The sequence below is a fragment of the Rhinopithecus bieti genome, unplaced genomic scaffold, assembly GCF_001698545.2.
Source record: "Rhinopithecus bieti isolate Rb0 unplaced genomic scaffold, ASM169854v2 scaffold_1012, whole genome shotgun sequence".
Lineage (NCBI taxonomy): Eukaryota > Metazoa > Chordata > Mammalia > Primates > Cercopithecidae > Rhinopithecus > Rhinopithecus bieti.
Genome location: NW_016803312.1, coordinates 932,172 through 949,902, shown reverse-complemented (window position 1 = coordinate 949,902; position 17,731 = coordinate 932,172). Strand labels below are relative to the sequence as shown.

The 17,731-nt window shown below is 46.1% G+C and overlaps 1 protein-coding gene across 1 annotated transcript; it reads right to left on the bottom strand.

The window, feature by feature from the left end:
* Positions 1–2,200: 2,200 nt before the first annotated feature.
* Positions 2,201–14,436, bottom strand: ACBD7 (acyl-CoA binding domain containing 7). Its single transcript, XM_017874240.1, has 5 exons — positions 14,397–14,436; positions 13,745–13,950; positions 2,871–2,988; positions 2,645–2,707; positions 2,201–2,557 (listed from the first exon to the last, which is right to left on the bottom strand). Exons 2-5 carry the CDS (start codon positions 13,754–13,756, stop codon positions 2,484–2,486), a joined length of 267 nt encoding a protein of 88 aa, XP_017729729.1. The 5' UTR covers positions 13,757–13,950; positions 14,397–14,436; the 3' UTR covers positions 2,201–2,483.
* Positions 14,437–17,731: the final 3,295 nt, after the last annotated feature.

Genomic DNA, 17,731 nt, shown 5'->3' with positions numbered 1-17,731 from the left:
AAACTGCTATGGACAGACTTGTAAATTTCTTTTTTCTTTTTTTTTTTTTGAGATGGTGTCTCACTCTGTCCCCCAGACTGGAGTGCAGTGGCGGGATCTTGGCTCACTGCAAGCTCCGCCTCCCGGGTTCATGGCATTCTCCTGCCTCAGCCTCCCTAGTAGCTGGAACTACAGGCACCTGCTGCCACCATGCTCAGCTAATTTTGTGTATTTTCAGTAGAGATGGGGTTTCACCGTATTAGCCAGGAGGGTCTCGATCTCCTGACCTCGTGATCTGCCCACCTCGGCCTCCCAAAGTGCTGGGATTACAGGCTTGAGCCACCACACCCAGCCTCTCTTTCAATTCTTAGAACAGCCCTTTGAGAGTGATATTATTTTCCCTCCTCTACAGATAAGGCTTAATAAGGTTAAGTACTTGCCCCAGGTCACCTAGCACGTTCACAGATGAATGAGGACCTGAACCAAGTATGTTCTCCAGTTCACAGTCTCTGTATCACTGTGACCTCAAAGCCACATGGTGTAAGGAAGGAACAGTCTTGCCATTGATTCTTTCTTTCTTTCTTCCTTTCTTTTTTTTTTTTTTTTGTTTTGAGACGGATAATAATTTTGTATTTTAGCAGAGATGAGGTCTTGCAGTGTTGGTGAGGCTGGTCTCGAACTTCTGACCTCAGTGATTCACCCACCTCCGCCTCCAAAGTGCTGAGATTACAGGCGTGAGCCACCACACTCAGCCTTGCCATTGATTCTTAATAACCTATTATTATTTCACCAGTAACATTAACTCATTGTAACAGAACAGATGTGCCGAAAGAACAAACAGCTGTTCAAATCTGTACACATATTACCAGGGCGAGACTTTCTAAAAAGTCAAACAACAACAGATGTGGAGAAAAGGGAATGCTTATACAGTGTTGGTGGGAATGTAAATTTGTACAACCTCTATGAAAAACAGCATGGAAATCTCTGATGGAACTAAAAATAGAACTACCATTCTACCCCGCAATCCCACTACTGGGCATCTTCTTAAAGGAAAAGAAATCATTCTATCCAAAAGATACCTGCACTTGTATGTCTATTGCAACACAATTCACAATAGCAAAGATATGGAATCAACCTAAGTGTCCATCAGCGGATGATGGGATAAAGAAACCGTGGTATATGTATGCCAGGGGATATTACTCAGCCATAAAAGAAAATGAAATTACGGCTTTTGCAGCAACATGAGTGCAACTGGAGGCTATTATCTTAAGTGAAAAAATTCAGAAAAAACAAAAGCAAGAAAATAAAGATTTAAAAAACCCCTCAGAAACAAACAAACAAAAAATAACCATGTTTTCACTTATAAGTGGGAGTTAAGCAGTGTGAACACAGGCTCCTGGAGTGTGGAATAATAGACATGGGAGGCTTGGAAAGGTGGGAGGGGGTGAGGGATGAGAAATTACCTTTTGGGTACAATGTACAGTGTTTGGGTGATGGTTACACTAAAAGCCCAAATTTCCCCACTACACAATATATCCATGTAACAGAACTGCACTTGTGACCAGGTGTGGTGGCTCATACCTGTAACCCCAGCATTGTGGGAGGCCAAGGTGGGCAGATCACCTGAGGTCAGGAGTTCGAGACCAGCCTGGCCAACATGGCAAAACCCCATCTCTACTAAAAATACAAAAATTAGCCAGCCAGGGTGCAAGCACCTGTAATCCCAGCTACTCGGGAGGCTGAGGCAAGAGAATTGCTTGAACCCAGGAGGCAGAGGTTGCAGTGAGCTGAGATCGCACCACTGCACTGCAGCCTGGGTGAGAGAACGAGACTCCTCAAGGAAAAACAAACAAGCAAACAAAAACTGCAGTTGTCCTCTCTAACTCTATAAAAATAAAATACAAAATACTTTTCTAAAAGAACTTTTTTAAATTTTAAATACCTTAAGTTCTGGGTTACATGTGCAGAACGTGCAGGTTTGTTACATAGGTATACACGTGCCCTGGTGGTTTGCTGCACCCATCAATCGGTCACCTACATTAGGTATTTCTCCTAATGTTATCCCTCTCCTAGCCTCCCACCCCCGACAGGCCCTGGTGTGTGATGTTCCCCTCCCTGTGTCCATGTATCCTCACTGTTCAACTCCCACTTATGAGTGAGAACATGCTTGGTTTTCTGATCTTGTGATAGTTTGCTGGTAATGATGGTTTCCAGCTTCATCCATGTCCCCACAAAGGACATGAACTCATCCTTTTTCATGGCTGCATAGTATTCCATGGTGTATATGTACCACATTTTCTTAAAAAGAACTTTAAAGATACCTGGTTTAAGCAAGTACAATTGAGTAAACCATGTAGTTTCAGTATACTCCTAATATTACAATTCATGCTAATAGCAAAAATATACATGATACATCAAGTTAACAGTGTGCCTCTCCCTCTAAATGTTAGGTCATGATAGCATTAGGAAGACTTCAAAAGCAAATATTCCTCATATGCTGTATTCTAAATTCCATATTTTTCTATCAGCTCCTTTGCTTTAGAAATATAGGCACTCATCGCATCTTCCGTCGACAACCCTAGAAAGATACAAACAGGTTATCTCCCTGATTGGTGCACTGGGAAATTAAGAAAGTTTGCCATAAACTTGTGAAAGACTAAAAAACCTTTTTTGAGGTTCCATGCTTCCCATTTGGCTTTGCCTTTTAAATCTAGCATTCCTGGACACTCTGGCAAGAGAAGGAGAGATGCGTTTGCAAGTTAACATTTTACTCTGCACTTCTATACACATTGTTCAGAGTATATTATATTTTAAGTAATGATATACTATATTATATAATTATAATATATTAATTGTAACATTAATATATTAATATTAATAATATGTAATACCAATATTAATGTCTCCAATTATTGCTTGTTTGTAAAGCCCATAGAGTTCTTTCAGTTCTCCATCATCTGGTCTTGCTTTCAGCTTCCTCACATCTTCTGCAGCCCTGTCAAAATCAGCCTAAAGGGGGGAAAAAAAAGGAGCATTTTACCACCAAGAAAAAGGAACTCAAAGAGCAGGAAGAGGAAGGTTTCAAACAGAAATGAACTTCTGCCGCTCTGGTTCTATCAGAATGATCTTAATTTACTTGAATTCCTAGGAGTTCACCTCTCCTGGGACTTATCTCATATGAGGAACTATAGAAAATTCTTAATACGGAAAATGTTCAGTTTACCTTCCTTTTATTTTTTTATTTTATTATTATTTTTTTTCAAGCCAAGGTCTGGCTCTGTCACCCAGGCTGGAGTGCAGTACATTGGCACCATCTCCACTCACTGCAACCTCTACTCTGGGGCTCAAGCCATTCTCCCACCTCAGCCTCCCAAGCAGCTGGGACTACAAGTGTGTACCTCCAAGCTCAGCTAATTTTTCTATTTTTGTAGAGATGGGGTTTTGTCATGTTGACCAGGCTAGTCTTGAACTCCTGACCTCAAGTGATCTGCCCACCTCGGCCTCCGAAAGTGCTGGAGCTACAGGCATGAGCCACTGCACACCTGGTGAGTTTGCTTTTTCTTTCTTTTTTTTTTTTTTTTGAGATGGAGTCTCACTCTGTTGCCCAGGCTGGAGTGCCACAGCAAGATCTCGGCTCACTGCAACCTTTGCCTCCTGGGTTCAAGTGATTCTCCTGCCTCAGGCTCCTGAGTAGCTGGGATTACAGGCTCCTGCCACTGTGCCTAATTTTTGTATTTTCAGTAGAGACGGGGTTTCGCCATACTGGCCAGGCTGGTCTTGAAATCCTGACCTCATGATCCACCCGCCTGGGCCTCCCAAAGTGCTGGGATTACAGGTGTGAGCCACCGTGCCTGGCTGCTTTTTTTTTTTTTTTTTTTGGCATTATTGATACTCAATGGAGTTTTCTCAATGACCTCACAGATGCGTCCTCCCTCTTCTGCCTCAGTTCTACTTTACTACATGCAGGGGCTTTGCTACCAGTTAATACCATCGTCTGGGGTGTTTCTCTTCCAGTGCCCTCATGTCTACATTCTTTAATATTAGCATTATTCAGACCTAGTTAGCTTCTGAGGGTAATCAATATTCCTGATTTGGTTGAGTTGCTTGTACAGATTCCTTTTCACACTAGACCTAAATTATGAGATTTATTGCAAATGATTTCTAGAAAAGAGGAGTTGCTTAGCCAATTTAGAGCTGATTAGGGAAAACTGTATACCAATATACTTGAGTAGTATGTTTTTAGACTTCTTGGAAACTCTATATACAATGTACTTAAGCCTGGCGTGGTGGCTCATGCCTGTAATCCCAGCACTCTGGGAGGCCGAGGCAGGGGATCACTTGAGGTCAGGAGTTCGGGACCAGCCCGACCAACATAGCAAATCCCTGTCTCTACTAAAAATACAAAAATTAGTGGGCATGGTGGTGCACACCTGTAATCCCAGCTCCTCAGGAGTCTGTGGCATAAGAATTGCTTAAACCTGGGAAGCAGAGGTTGCAGTGAGCTAAGATAATGCCACTGCACTCTAGCCTGGGCGACAAAGTGAGACTCTGTCTCAAAAAAAAAAAGTACTTAAGTAGTAAGGCTTGTCCCAAGTTAACTCTGAAAATGGGGACCTCCCTAACCCTGCAAGACTCTCAGGCTGGCCCGGGGTTCAGCCAGTAGCTGAAATAGACAAGGAAGTCCAGTGTACTCTGGAGCCTGAAGGTTCCCAGATGCTTCATCCTTTCCCCTTTCTAACCTCTTAGTTTATACTCTGTGAAGGGCTTCGTGATTATTTTCCTTTATAGATTTTGAAACTAAACTGTGTCTTACCTTATTTTTTAAAACTCAAGATAAGCAGGAATTGTCCGTAGGCTGGCTGTCAAACAGGGGAAGTTCAAGGATATATGCTAGCTGCCCCCTGCCCCCCACACTTCTTCTCTGATGCCAGAGCTCTCTTTGGATCCAAAGGCCTAGGAGAGAAAGTGGATAGCCCCAGTGTAACCTCAGTACCCTGTGGGCTCAGCAGAGTGGCTGGCTCAAATTTCCTTCCAGCCCCAAAGACAGCCAGTACTGTGGCAGGCCAGGTCCCCCTGACGGCTGAATAGGCAGGCCTCCATAACAACCGTTTCAGCACTGAGTGGTTACATTAAATATTAAAAACAGAAAGAGCCAGCGACCTCATATGAAGACTCCAACAAAAGCCCACCAAGAGTTTTGCCCAGGCTCTTCCTGGGGCTTGAGGCGTAACAAGATAATGAAGGAATTCTTAGCAGGACCCATTTAGGATTAAACAAGTTTTACTGGGGTCTGAAGAAAATCCCCAGACCTCCACAAACAAGTTTTATTGGGGTCTGAAGGAACTCCCCAAACCTCCATGATTTAGCAGGAAACAAGGGTAATCACTCCAGCACCTGGACCCATCTAGATTAAGGACATTTGCTGAGGCTCCAGAGGAAGGTCTTCAGGACTCAGCCTTTAGTTATAGATTAGAAGTTAGTCACTTAAAGCTTTAGATGAATGCACACTTACATGCAGACATATAACTTAGAAGGCATATAAGCTCTGGAAGCCTCTGTAGTTTTGAGTTGGCTTGGCAATCATTTCCAGGCCGTCTCCTTGTACCCAGTAACAGAAACCAACTCTCTCCTTTCCCAGTTTATCTGCATCTCATTATTGAGCTGAGAGAATAAGCAGCGCGGCTCTCCGTTTGGTCCGGGAACAGTAGTACATGCAGCACAGTTGTTTTGTGAACAAAATCACCTGTAAGTTGGAGATCAGGGTCTTCAGCCTAAAAAACCTTGAACAGGGCCCATCCTCCTACCCAGTTCCCACAGGGGACTGAGAAGCACGGAGGCATGGAATAAGGGGTGCCTTGTCTTCTGAGTGTCTTCCTAAGAAACTCTTGGCTGCTTTATACTAATGCCATGGTTAAGAACGTGGCTCTGGAGCTAGACTGCCTTGGTTGGAATCCCAACTCCATCACTTAAGTGCTGTGTGACCAGGCTGGGCGCAGTGGCTCACGCCTGTAATCCCAGCACTTTGGGAGGCCAACGCAGGCGGATCACCTGGGGTTGGGAGTTTGAGACCAGCCTGACCAACATGGAGAAAACTGTCTCTACTAAAAATACAAAATTAGCTGGGCATAGTGGCACATGCCTGTAATCCCAGCTACTTGGAAGGTTGAGGCAGGAGAATCACTTGAACCCAGGAGGTGGAGGTTTCAGTGAGCCAAGATCATGCCACTACACTCCGGCCTGGGCGACAGAGCAAGAATGTCTGAAAAAAAAAAAAAAAGTACTTGCAATAAAGCAAGACATAAGAAATACTTTTAGTTTATGTTTTAGCGAAGAAAACAAATTCTTTTTATACACTCAGCTTGGTAAGTTGTATAGAAAAAATAAAACTAGAAAGATGTGTACTAAAAATATGTAAACAGTAATTGCCTCTGATTATTGGTTATGTAGTTTTAAAATATTTTTGTACTCCGCAAATTTTCTATAATGTGCATGGATTGTGTTTATAATAAGAACAAAATTGAAATGCTACCTGAGTGGCCAGAGCCGCTAAAGGGCAAGGCTATTCAGAAGGGGTATAGGACCTTCCTCTGCAGGTTTATAGGCCATCTCAGGTGTTCTGTTTGCTCTGAAGTCTCATGTTGTTTTCCAGTGACAGCAACTAGACTCCTTTTGATGTGCCAAACCTTAATTAGAATTCTAAGCCTTTTTAAAAACCCAAATAAGGGCTGGGTGCAGTGGCTCACGTCTGTAATCCCAGTATTTTGGGAGGCTGAGGTAGGTGGATCACTTAAGCTCAGGGGTTCAAGATCAGCCTGGCCAAAATGGTGAAACCTGGTCTCTACTAAAAGCACAAAAAAATAGCTGGGCATGGTGCCTCACACCTGTGATCCCAGCTACTCGGGATAGACAGAGGCAGGAGAATAGCTGGAACCCAGGAGCAGAGGTTGCAGTGAGCCAAGATCCTGCTACTGCACTCCAGCCTGGGGGACAGAGTAAGACTCTGTCTCAAAAAAAAAAAAAAAAAAAAGATCTAATGAAACTCCTAGACCCCTCTGCACATTACAGCTAAGCCCTGACACAGTTTCCCATGCCATTTCAGGGGTCCCCACTCTTTCTCCCTATGCAGGTAGGGAAACCAGTGCTAGAGCAGTGGTCAGCATTATTCGCTCTGTCCAGCCTGTCTAGTTCTGGCACCTCAACGCAATACATTCCTGCCTTAAGGGGCTGTTCTGACGCACCTTCCTGCAGCAGCCCTTTCCTATCCCAGCCATGATAGGCTGGAATACAAACAACATTGGCCTTAGCCAGGATACTCAGGTATGACTTGTAGCTTTGAAGCACACTTCCCTGAGACTCTATGCAAGAAACAAAGATCCTCTGAGTTGCAGCTTCAGTCGCAAAAAGAGTATCAGCCTCAGCGGGAAGGTGCCAGTGTGTCCGGAATTGGTGGGTTCTTGGTCTTGCTGACTTCAGGAACAAAGCCGTCGACCCTCACGGTGAGTGTTACAGTTCTTAAAGATGTTCCTTCTGATGTTTGGACGCATCTGGAGTTTCTTCCTTCTGGTGGGTTCGTGGTCTCCCTGGATTTGGGAGTGAAGCTGCAGACCTTCGCTGTGAGCGTTACAACTCTTAAGGCGGTGCCTCTGGAGTTGTTCATTCCTCCCGGTGGGTTCGTGGTCTCCCTGGCCTCAAAAGTGAAGCTGCAGACCTTCGTGGTGAGTGTTACAGCTCATAAAGGCAGCGTGAACCCAAAGCCTGAGCAACAGCAAGATTTATTACAAAGAGCCAAAGAACAAAGATCCCACAATACAGAAGAGAACCCAAGCAAGTTGCTGCTGGTTAGCTGGGCAGCCTGCTTTTATTCCCTTATCTGGTCCCACCCACATCTTGCTGATTGGTCCACTTTACAGAGAGCTGATTGGTCTATTTTACAGAGAGCTGATTGGACCGTTTTGACAGGGTGCTAATTGGTGCATTTGCAATCCTCTAGCTAGACAAAAGCTCTCCAAGTCCCCACCAGACTCAGGAGCCCAGCTGGCTTCACCTACTGGATCCCCCATGGGGCCTGCAGGCGGAGCTGCTCGCCAGTCCCGAGCTGTGCCTGCACTCCTCAGCTCTTGGGCGGTCGATGGGACCAGGCGCTGTGGAGCAGGGGGCGGCGCTTGTCGAGGAGGCTCGGGCCCAGCAGGAGCAGACGGCCGCGGGGAGGCTTGGGCATGACAGGCTGCACGTCCGAGCCCTGCCTCGCGGGGCGCGGGCTGAGGCCCAGCTACAACTCGAGCGTAGTGCCGGCAGGCTGGCACTGCTGGGGAACCTGGCGCACCCTCTGCAGCTGCCGGCCCGAGTGCTAACCCCCTAACTGCCTGGGGCCCACAGTGCAGGCCGCTCGGAGTGCGGGGTCAGCTGAGCCCTCACCCACGCCCATACCCGCCGGAACTTGGGCTGGCCTGTGAGCACCTCGCAGCCCTGGTTCCCGCCAGGGCCTCTCCCTCCACTGTTCCCAGCAAGCAGAGGGAGCAGACTCCGGCCTGGGACAGCCCAGAGAGGGGCTCCCACAGTGCCGTGGCGGGCTGAAGGGCTCCTCAAGCACTGACAGAGTGGATGCGGAGGCCGAGGAGGTGCCGAGAGCAAGGGCTGCTAGCACGTTGTCACCTCTCACTAGGGTTAAGGATGATTAAGAATATAATTTTATTTTTGAGATAGAGTCTTGCTCTGTTGCTCAAGCTAGAGTACAGTGGCACAACCATGGCTCACTGCAACCTCCGCCTCCTGGTTCAAGCAATCCTCCCACCTCAGGCTCCCAAGTCACTAGGGTTACAGGCATGCACCAACATGCCTGGCCAATTTTTTTGTATATTTAGTAAAGACAGGGTTTTGCCATGTTGGCCAAGCTGGTCTCAAATTCCTGAACTGAAGTGATCTGCATACCTCCACTTCCCAAAGTGCTGGGATTACAGGCGTGAGCCACCATGCCCGGCCAAAAATGCAAAATATTCTTGATTTGATTCAATGGACTCTGCCCTCCCAGAGCTCATCTCACAGCTCATACTAATGAACAAACTTACTTACTGAACACCTCTGATAGATCAGGCCTTTGCCAGGCAGATGGGCACGCACAAGGCAGTGTGCTTGAAGGTGCTCATAGCCTGTTGGGAAATGAACAGGGCAACAGGTACCACATGGGACTTGCTGCAAATAAGGTGCAGCAGTTGCTCTGGGAACACTGGAGGTAGCGCAGAGGGGAAGGTACGGAACGGAAAAAGCTGTCCCTGAGATGAGATGGTGATTGTGCTGAGGGGTTCGGGTCTGCGTTTGTTGGGTGCAGAGGGGCAGGGAAAGCTGCTCCCAGCAGTGTGGACAGAAATTACTAGAGTTCAACATAAAGGCTGTGTGGGGTTGCATAAATACTTATAAATAAATAAACAATAAATAATCACCTTGGCGGCACCCACAGGGCCTCAGGGACTGCTGGCGGGTGGCGTGAGCCTGGTCTGAGTCTATTAAGTACATCCTTGTTGGATGGTTAATGAGTGAGCAGACTTTAGAGGGATCAGAAAGTTATCATAGGTGAGATGCGGCTTTAAATATAGAGCTATGAACATTGAATTCCAAAGCATTCTTGTTACCAGTGGAGAGTTCCCAAGTTCTCGGCATTTTTAACAAAAAATTGGAGAAAATGCACAAAGCAAGGAAAGAATGAAGCAACAAAAGCAGAGATTTATTGAAAGCGAAAGTACATTCCACAGGGTGGGAGCAGGCAGAGTACAGGGACTCAAGAGCCCTGTTACAGAATTTTCTGCCCTTAAATACCCTCTAGAGGTTTCCCATTGGTTACTTGGTGTGCATCCTATGTAAATGAAGTAGTAGCCTGCAATCAGAGGCTAAAGTGAAGTTACAAAGTTACACTTCTATGCAAATCAAAACTTGGCTCACGATCAGTCTGATTGGTTGGGGAAAGCAACCAATCAGAGGCTAAAGTGAAGTTACAAAGTTACATTCCTATGCAAATGTCTGATTGGTTGCAAAAAGCAACCAATCAGAAATACTTTCGATTTTCCATCTGCTACACAGAGTGGGGAGGAGGTTGCAAAGGGAATAGCCTCGGGTCCTTTTATTACATAGGTGTGGAAAGTTGGGGTTTTCCTTTTGATTTAGTTCTAGGAAGTCAGTGTGAATCGGCCTTAGGTTCTCTGCCTCCAGACCGTATTCTCCTGCCTCATTCTGAGAGAAAGGCATCACAGTTTTGCAGTATCCTGTGCTGCTGCAGAGCTGGGCTTGCTACCTTTGGCAGGAACTCCAGCTGAGCTGATTTCTCCTGAGAGAGGGGTCCTCAGCATCCTGGTTGAATGTTTTGTGCATGATCTCCCCCGAGATCTCACCCGAGCTTGAGATTCTGCAAGACAAACCGCCTTAAGGCTACTACTGCCGCTCCCTGGACTCCTTCCTGTTCATGCTTTTGACACGAGGCCCTCTCGCTCCACCTTTGGCGTAGAAGTTACGCCAGCATCGCTCACACTGGGTACATCCTGGGTGCATCCTTCCATGCTGATTAGGCGGGCTGCTGTGTAAATTACCTTTCACATTTCAGCCTCACTGAAGACAGCCTCTGAGGGTGACTCACCTCATCTGACTTTACTTTCTGCAGCCAAAGAACATGGTCATCCCACATAGGGGGTTGACAAGGTCTTCTCAAGCAATTCTTTCCCATCGCGCAACCCAATTAAGAAGATAAAAAATTCTCACACTCAAGGAACTGCAGGGTTCTTAGGTCACACAAATGTGGGCTAGGGGAAGAGGTTAGTCTTTTTTGCCAATTGTTAAAATCATCAGTCCCCTAGATTTGAAAAGATACATCTTCTGGAGGAAGAAGTCTGCTTTTTAGCTTCATCATCTGGGAAAGAAATTTGTCCATTTAGGATAAACATCAGCTCTCCTAAATGCTTTGGTGAGGACGGAAACGTATTGCAATTTTCAAATAAAATCAGGAGGCTATAGCTGAAATAGAAATTCCATTTGTTTTGCTACTCCAATGACAGTCTACTTATTCTTGTATAAATAAATAGAAGACTGGGGACCCTGAACTAGTCACCTTTCCTCTAATTTCCACTCAATGAGTATCTTGGCAGAACACTAGTACCAGTATGATCCCTGCACATGCCAGTGAGGTAATAAAGACAGAAGAGGTTTCAATATGTCAGCCAGTTATTACTTGTCATTTTTAAAAGTTACTTTCAGCTGGGCGTGGTAGCTCACATCTGTAATCCCAGCACTTTGGGAGGCTGAGGCAGGTAGATCTCTTGAAGTCAGGAGTTCAAGACCAGCCTAGCCAACATGGTGAAACCCTGTCTCTACTAAAAAAACAAAAATTAGCCGGCCGTGGCGGCAGACACCTGTAATCCCTACTACTAGGAGGCTGAGGCAGGAGAATTGCTTCAATCTGTGAGGTGGAGGTTGCAGTGAGCCAAGACCTCGCCGTTGCACTCCAGCCTGGGCAACAGAGCGAGACACCATATCGAAAAAAAGTTACCTTCCTCCAATATTGTTAACATGCAAATGCATTGTTAGTAGATAACATCATGGGTGATATTAATACTCCTTAGCATACTGCTTTCCTGTGACGTCCCTAAACTCTTAATTCCTCATTGCAAGTATTTCAAAAGCAAACAACAACAAAAAACCAAAGTACTAAGCTAAAAAGGAACCTTTCAGATCTTTCAGGAACTTTTAGAAGAACGTTTTGATCATTTTGGGGAGAGTTCAGTATAAACACATAAGTCATGCATAAGAATATTTAAGTCAGGCACAATAGCTCACGCCTGTAATCCCAGCACTTTGGGAGGCTGAGGCGGCAGATCACCTGGGGTCAGGAGTTCGAGACCACCCTACCAACATGGAGAAATTCCGTCTCTACTAAAAATACAAAATTAATCTGGCATGGTGGTGCATGCCTGTAATCCCAGTTACTCCGGGGAGGCTGTGGCAAGAGAATCGCTTGAACCCAGAAGGCGCAGGTTGCGGTGAGCTGAGATCATGACATTGCACTCCAGCCTCGGCAACAAGAGTGAAACTCATCTCACACACACACACATAAATAGCCAGGTGTGGTGGCGGGTCCCAGTTACTTGGGAGGCTGAAGTGGCAGGATCACTTGAGCCCAGGAGTTCAAGGCTGCCGTGAGCTGAGATGGCGCCATTGCACTCCAGCCTTGGTGACAAAGTGAGAGCCTGTCTCAAAACAAACAAACTAACTAAATGTTCCACCACAAGCTTATCCTTATTGGACTTTTACCACATGTCAGACATTGTTTTAAATGCTTTATACATATAACTCATTTAATGTATCTCTCCTCCATTTTTAGTTAAAGAAACTGAGGCACGGAGAGGGTAACTATGTCACAGGCTAAGTAGAAGTGAGGCACAAATTTGAACCCAGATGGCTCTGGAGTATGTATTATAACTTTACCCAGGATAGCGTCTTGCCTGACTGAAATGGTTAAAGAAGTGAGCCACTTTCTATGAAACTTTGTGCGTGTAAAAGATTACATTTTAGAGGCCGGGCGTGGTGGCTCATGCCTGAAATCCCAGCACTTTGGGTGCCCAAGGCGGGTGGATCACTTGAGGTTAGGAGTTGAAGAACAGTCTGGCCAACACAGTGAAACCCCAACTCCACTAAAATGGAGAAAATAGCCAGGAGTGGCGGCGCACGCCTGTAATCCCAGCTATTCGGGAGGCTGACATATGAGAATTGCTTGAACTCGGGAGGCGGAGGTTGCGGTGGGCTGAGATTACACCACTGCACTCCAGCCTGGGTGACAGAGTGAGACTCCATCTCAGAAAAATAAAAAATAAAAAATAAAAAATAAAAGACACACGAAAATTAGCCGGGCATGGTGGCATGCGCCTGTAACCCCAGCTACTGTGGAGGCTGAGACACGAGAATCGCTTGCACCCGGGAGGTGGAGTTTGCAGTGAGCAGAGATAGCACCAACTGCAACTCAGCCTGGGCAACAGAGTGAGACTCTGTCTCAAAAAAAAGAAAAAAAAATTACATTTTAGAATATTTAATAATGAGAAAATGCTCATATTACTGTGTCAAGTGTAGGAATAAAACCGTATATACACAATAACATCATAGGTATGTGTGTAGATATATGCTACACACATACACACATGAAAAAAACATACTAGCACATACTAGGAATTACCCTAGCATGTTAGCAGTGGTTATCACCTGGGTGAAGGAATTATGATTGGATTATTATCAGTAATTATTAGTTTATATTTGTTGTCTTTTCCAAAGTTTTCCACCCTTAAACATTTTTTTTTTCACATACCTGTAAAACAGTATTTTTAAATCGGAGCCTCACAGATCTCTTCTGCCCAGTATGACACTAAGAGAGGTCCTGGAGGTCCCAACGAGCGAAGGGGAGGGAGCGGGGGATGAGACCGGGTGATCTCGACTCCCTCTCGGAGACGGAGAGAGGAGGCCCACTCCGTGCTCCTCGGTGCTCGTGCCTTGCCTGGTTTTCCGCTCACGGTCGCTCACCCGGCCCCTGGGGTCCAGAACGGTTGCCCTGGGAGCCCCGGCTCGCCGTCAGCAGGCACAGGTGCGGTCTACACCGCCATCCGGGGCGCTGGGGACGCAGTGGGCATGTCCCCTAGGTCTCCGCCGACCGCTCCCGGGGCGCCACGCCCACCGCGAGCCCCACTTGAGCACTCCCCTCGCGGAGCGCCCCTCCCGCGTGGCCTCCCCAAGCCCCGGGTACCTGCAGGGCCATGGTGGCGTCTGCCTCGTTGCTGCCGCTGCTGTTGTCCGGTGCTCTGCCCGCTAGGGCGCCCGCGGCTTCTTAAAGGGCCGCGTCTCCGCCAGCCACTGCCATTGGCCCCGCTCCCGGCCCGGCCGCCTCCCATTGGTCGCGGGCGCGGGGGCGAGGCTGGGCTGTGAGCTCCTTAGCGCGCCGGGTTGCCCGGGCTGCAAATGGAAAGGCCAAGAGAAGAGAATTTAAATGAGTTTCTCCCCGCTCTGGGCTCTCTCTTCTATTCTTTCTCAAGAGGGTCTTTGCAGGAAACCCAGAGAGGTCTCCCCAGGGCACAGGCCTCCCCTGGAATGCCTTCTTAAAAAAGAAGAAAGAAAGACAGTGAGAGAGACAGACAGAGGAAAGAAAGAATATACATATTTATCCAGAGAGACCCCCCCCAACTCTCCTAAAATATATATGTAATGTTTTAATTTTTAAAAATGTATATATGTAAATATGTATTGACCGGGGGCAGTGGCTCACGCCTGTAATCCCAACACTTTGGGAGGCTGAGGCCGGCAGATCACCTGAGGTCGAGAGTTCGAGACCAGCCTGACCAACATGGAGAAACCTGGTCTCCACTAAAAATACAAAATTAGTCGGGTGTGGTGGCGCATACCTGTAATCCCAGCTACTCGGGAGGCTGAGGCAGGAGAATCTCTTGAACCTGGAAGGTGGAGGTTGCGGTGAGCCAAGATTGTGCCATTGCACTCCAGCCTGGGCAACAAGCGTGAAACTCCGTCTCAAAAAAAAAAAAAAAAAAGAATAAAATTAAATAAATATGCCCATTTTAAATGTTTATAAATTAAAAATATAAATTTTTTCAGGAGGTGAGGGGTCTTTGCTAGTTATATATATTATATTTTTCTCTAAAAATGTATTATAATATAAATGTATATTAAAATTTTTAAAATAAAAATTTTATTACATTAAAAGTGCAACAAATTAAAAAAAATATATATATATATTTAAAGGGAGGTGAGGTTGCCCAGGCTGGTCTTGAACTCCTGACCTCAAGCAATCCTCCCACCTTGGCCTCCTGAAGCACAGGATTCCTTCTTTATACATACTTCTCTCCTGTACCTTATTCCTAGAAACGTGGATGATGAATGCGTCTCCTCCACTCTGCCTCTAGGCGCTGTTTATCATGAGTGAAAGTGGCCTGTGGTTTGCACCTCTTCTCCCCTTTATAAAGCAAAAACACCTAAATTCTGGACACATGCTACAATCAGCCTAACTCGTTTTTAATTATGGTAAAGGCACAGGACTAAAAGCCTATTCAATTTGACCCAGTTTTCCAGGGAAACAAACCCAGTGTCACTCCAAGTCTGCAGACACACCGAATAGGATTACATTTCCAAAGGACTGGAACCAAATCGGCTGGTCATACGAGGGGCTAATTTCCGACGCTTTGCTTGAATAGTAGCATTGATGGAGAAGGGTGACTGGGAGAAAAAAGAAACTCAGTATCAGCAAAGTGACTGAGCTTGAGCGTACAACAATGCAACAAGCAACCGTTCAGCTTGTTTGTGCAAAAGCTACATTTAAAAAATATTTGCTTTTTCATGAAAATCTTTTTTTCTCCTTGCAAATATTTTTGTGATGAAATCAGTGCATTTCCAAGTAAAGGACCAAAAGCGAAATGTTAGAAAAACCTACTGGGCAGTTGTTTGTGTTTGAAGTCCTAGACGATGGGAAAGGTCCCGTGGGGTACTAAGGCTCATGGCAGCTTCAGCACAGCCTGGCCTTCCTCTGGTAGCCTAGCCCTGGCTGCGGGCAGCACCCGGTCAGTGGTGTTTCAGCGGGAAATACTGCACTGAGTGCGGGTATCAGTCCATATCTTCAGCTGAGACATTCTGGAATTATCATCGCTGTGAGAAACCAAAAGAGGGGAGGGACGGACGCTGCATTGTTCTCTGCTTTATTCTCTAAATCCAGAATGTTCTTTTAAGACCTATTTTGAAAGTATTTTCTTCTCCTGGGTTGCCATTCCCCATCTCATTGCCAGGTCATGTGGGTCTTGTCTCAAGACGCAAGAAGGGGCCAGGCGCGGTGGCTCACGCCTGTAACCCTAGCACTTTGGGAGGCCGAGGTGGACAGATGACTTGATGTCAGGAGTTCGAGACCAGTCTGGCCAACATGGCAAAATCTTTTCTTCTAAAACTACAAAAATTAGCTGGGCATGCTGGCAGGCACCCGTAATCCCAGCTACTTGAGAGGCTGAGGCAAGGAGAATTGCTTGAACCTAGGAGCCTGAGGTTGCAGTGAGCCAAGATGGTGCCACTGCTCTGCAGCCTGTGCAACAGAGTGAGACTCTTGTCTCAAAAATAAATAAATAAAGTAAAATAAAATAAAATAGAATAAAATAAAAACCATAGCATGAGTTTCAGAATAGGTTTTATTTTCTATTTAAAAAAAATCCATTGGGATTCTGATAGGGATTGCATTGAATCTTTAATACTGTCAAGATGAACATTTCTTAACCATGGCAGTGCATTCAATTACCTGGAAAAAAGACACAAACCCCAGTCTGATCCCTATTTCCCACCACCATTTTGATGTAACGGCTGTAGGGTTGGACCCAAGCCTCACGAATGATGCATCCATGGTTTTGCTCTCTTCTCTGCAATGACAATTTAGCTCTCCTTCTCTGAATAATACATGTGGTCCTCCAGGATGGACCAGGTCCTGCTGACCTCTTCAACCACATCTCTCGCTCTTTCCCACAGGCATGGACGCTCCACCCCGAGTAACTGAAGGACTTCAACTTCCCTTTCTCCAGGTTGGTGGATAGTTGCCACTCCACTGTCTGGAACACCCTTTTTCTTCTTTTCTTTTCCCTCCCTCCCTCTCTCTTTTTCTTTCTTTCTTTTCTTTCTTTTCCTTCCTTCCTTCCTTCCTTCCCCTTCCTTCCTTCCCTCCCTCCCTCCTTTCTTTTCCTTCCTTTCCTTTCCTTTCCCTTTCTTTCTTTCCCTTCTTTCTTTCCCTTCCTTCCTTCCTTCCTTTCTTTTTCTTTCTTTCTTTTCTTTTTCTCTTTCTTTCTTTCTTTCTTTCTTTCTTTCTTTCTTTCTTTCTTTTTCTTTCTTTCTTTCTTTCTTTCTTTCTCTTTCTTTCTTTCTTTCTTTTCTCTTTCTTTCTCTCTCTCTCTCTCTCTTTCTTTTTCTTTCTTCTCTCTCTCTCTCATTTGTTTTTGAGACGGAGTCTCAATCTATCACCCAGGCTGGAGTTCAGTGGCAAGATCTCGGCTCACTGCAACCTCCACCTCCTGGATTCAAGTGATTCTCCTGCCTCAGCCTCCCTAGTAGCTGGGATTACAGGCGTATGCCACTGTGCCCGGCTAATTTTTGTATTTTTAGTAGAGATAGGGTGTCGCCATGTTGGCCAGGCTGGTTTCGAACCCCTGACCTCAAGTGATCCACCCGCCTTGGCCTCCCAAAGTGTTGGGACTACAGGCGTGAGCCACCACACCTGGCTCTTTTCCCACTTTCTTAACTAGCCAACTCTTAAGACTCAGTCAACATGGCAACACCTCCAGGAAGACTTCGAGACAAGAAATAGCTTTAGTCTGGTCTTCTGGTCTATGAGCCTCTGGCCATCTCTCTCTGTCTTTCTTCTGTTCTCATTCTTACCTGCCTTCAAAGGGCTTCCGCTCCACTTGGCCTCCCGGCTGTTCAAACAGGCCTATCGCACTCCTGCTCTCGCGTCTCTGCCTCAGAATTATCTTCCCATGGTCAGCCTGGCTCAGTGCTTCCACTCCTCTAGGTCTTTGCTCATCTGTCATCTCTCAGGAGGCCTTTTATCACCCATCCTAGCACCCCCTTCCACTTGTCCCTGCTTTTTCGTCTTTTCTTTTCTTTTCCCTTCCTTCCTTCCTTCCTTCCTTCCTTCCTTCCTTCCTTCCTTCCTTCCTTCCTTCCTTCCTTCCTTCTTTTCTCTCTCTCTCTCTCTCTCTCT

What these genes read in the sequence shown, in the direction of transcription:
- ACBD7 (XM_017874240.1), bottom strand. An exon ending in AATTGGAGACATTAATATTG is followed by an intron (nt 2,708 to 2,870) that starts GTATTACATATT and finishes TTCTCTTGCCAG; the next exon opens with AGTGTCCAGGAATGCTAGAT. An exon ending in AGCATGGAACCTCAAAAAAG is followed by an intron (nt 2,558 to 2,644) that starts GTTTTTTAGTCT and finishes GTATCTTTCTAG; the next exon opens with GGTTGTCGACGGAAGATGCG.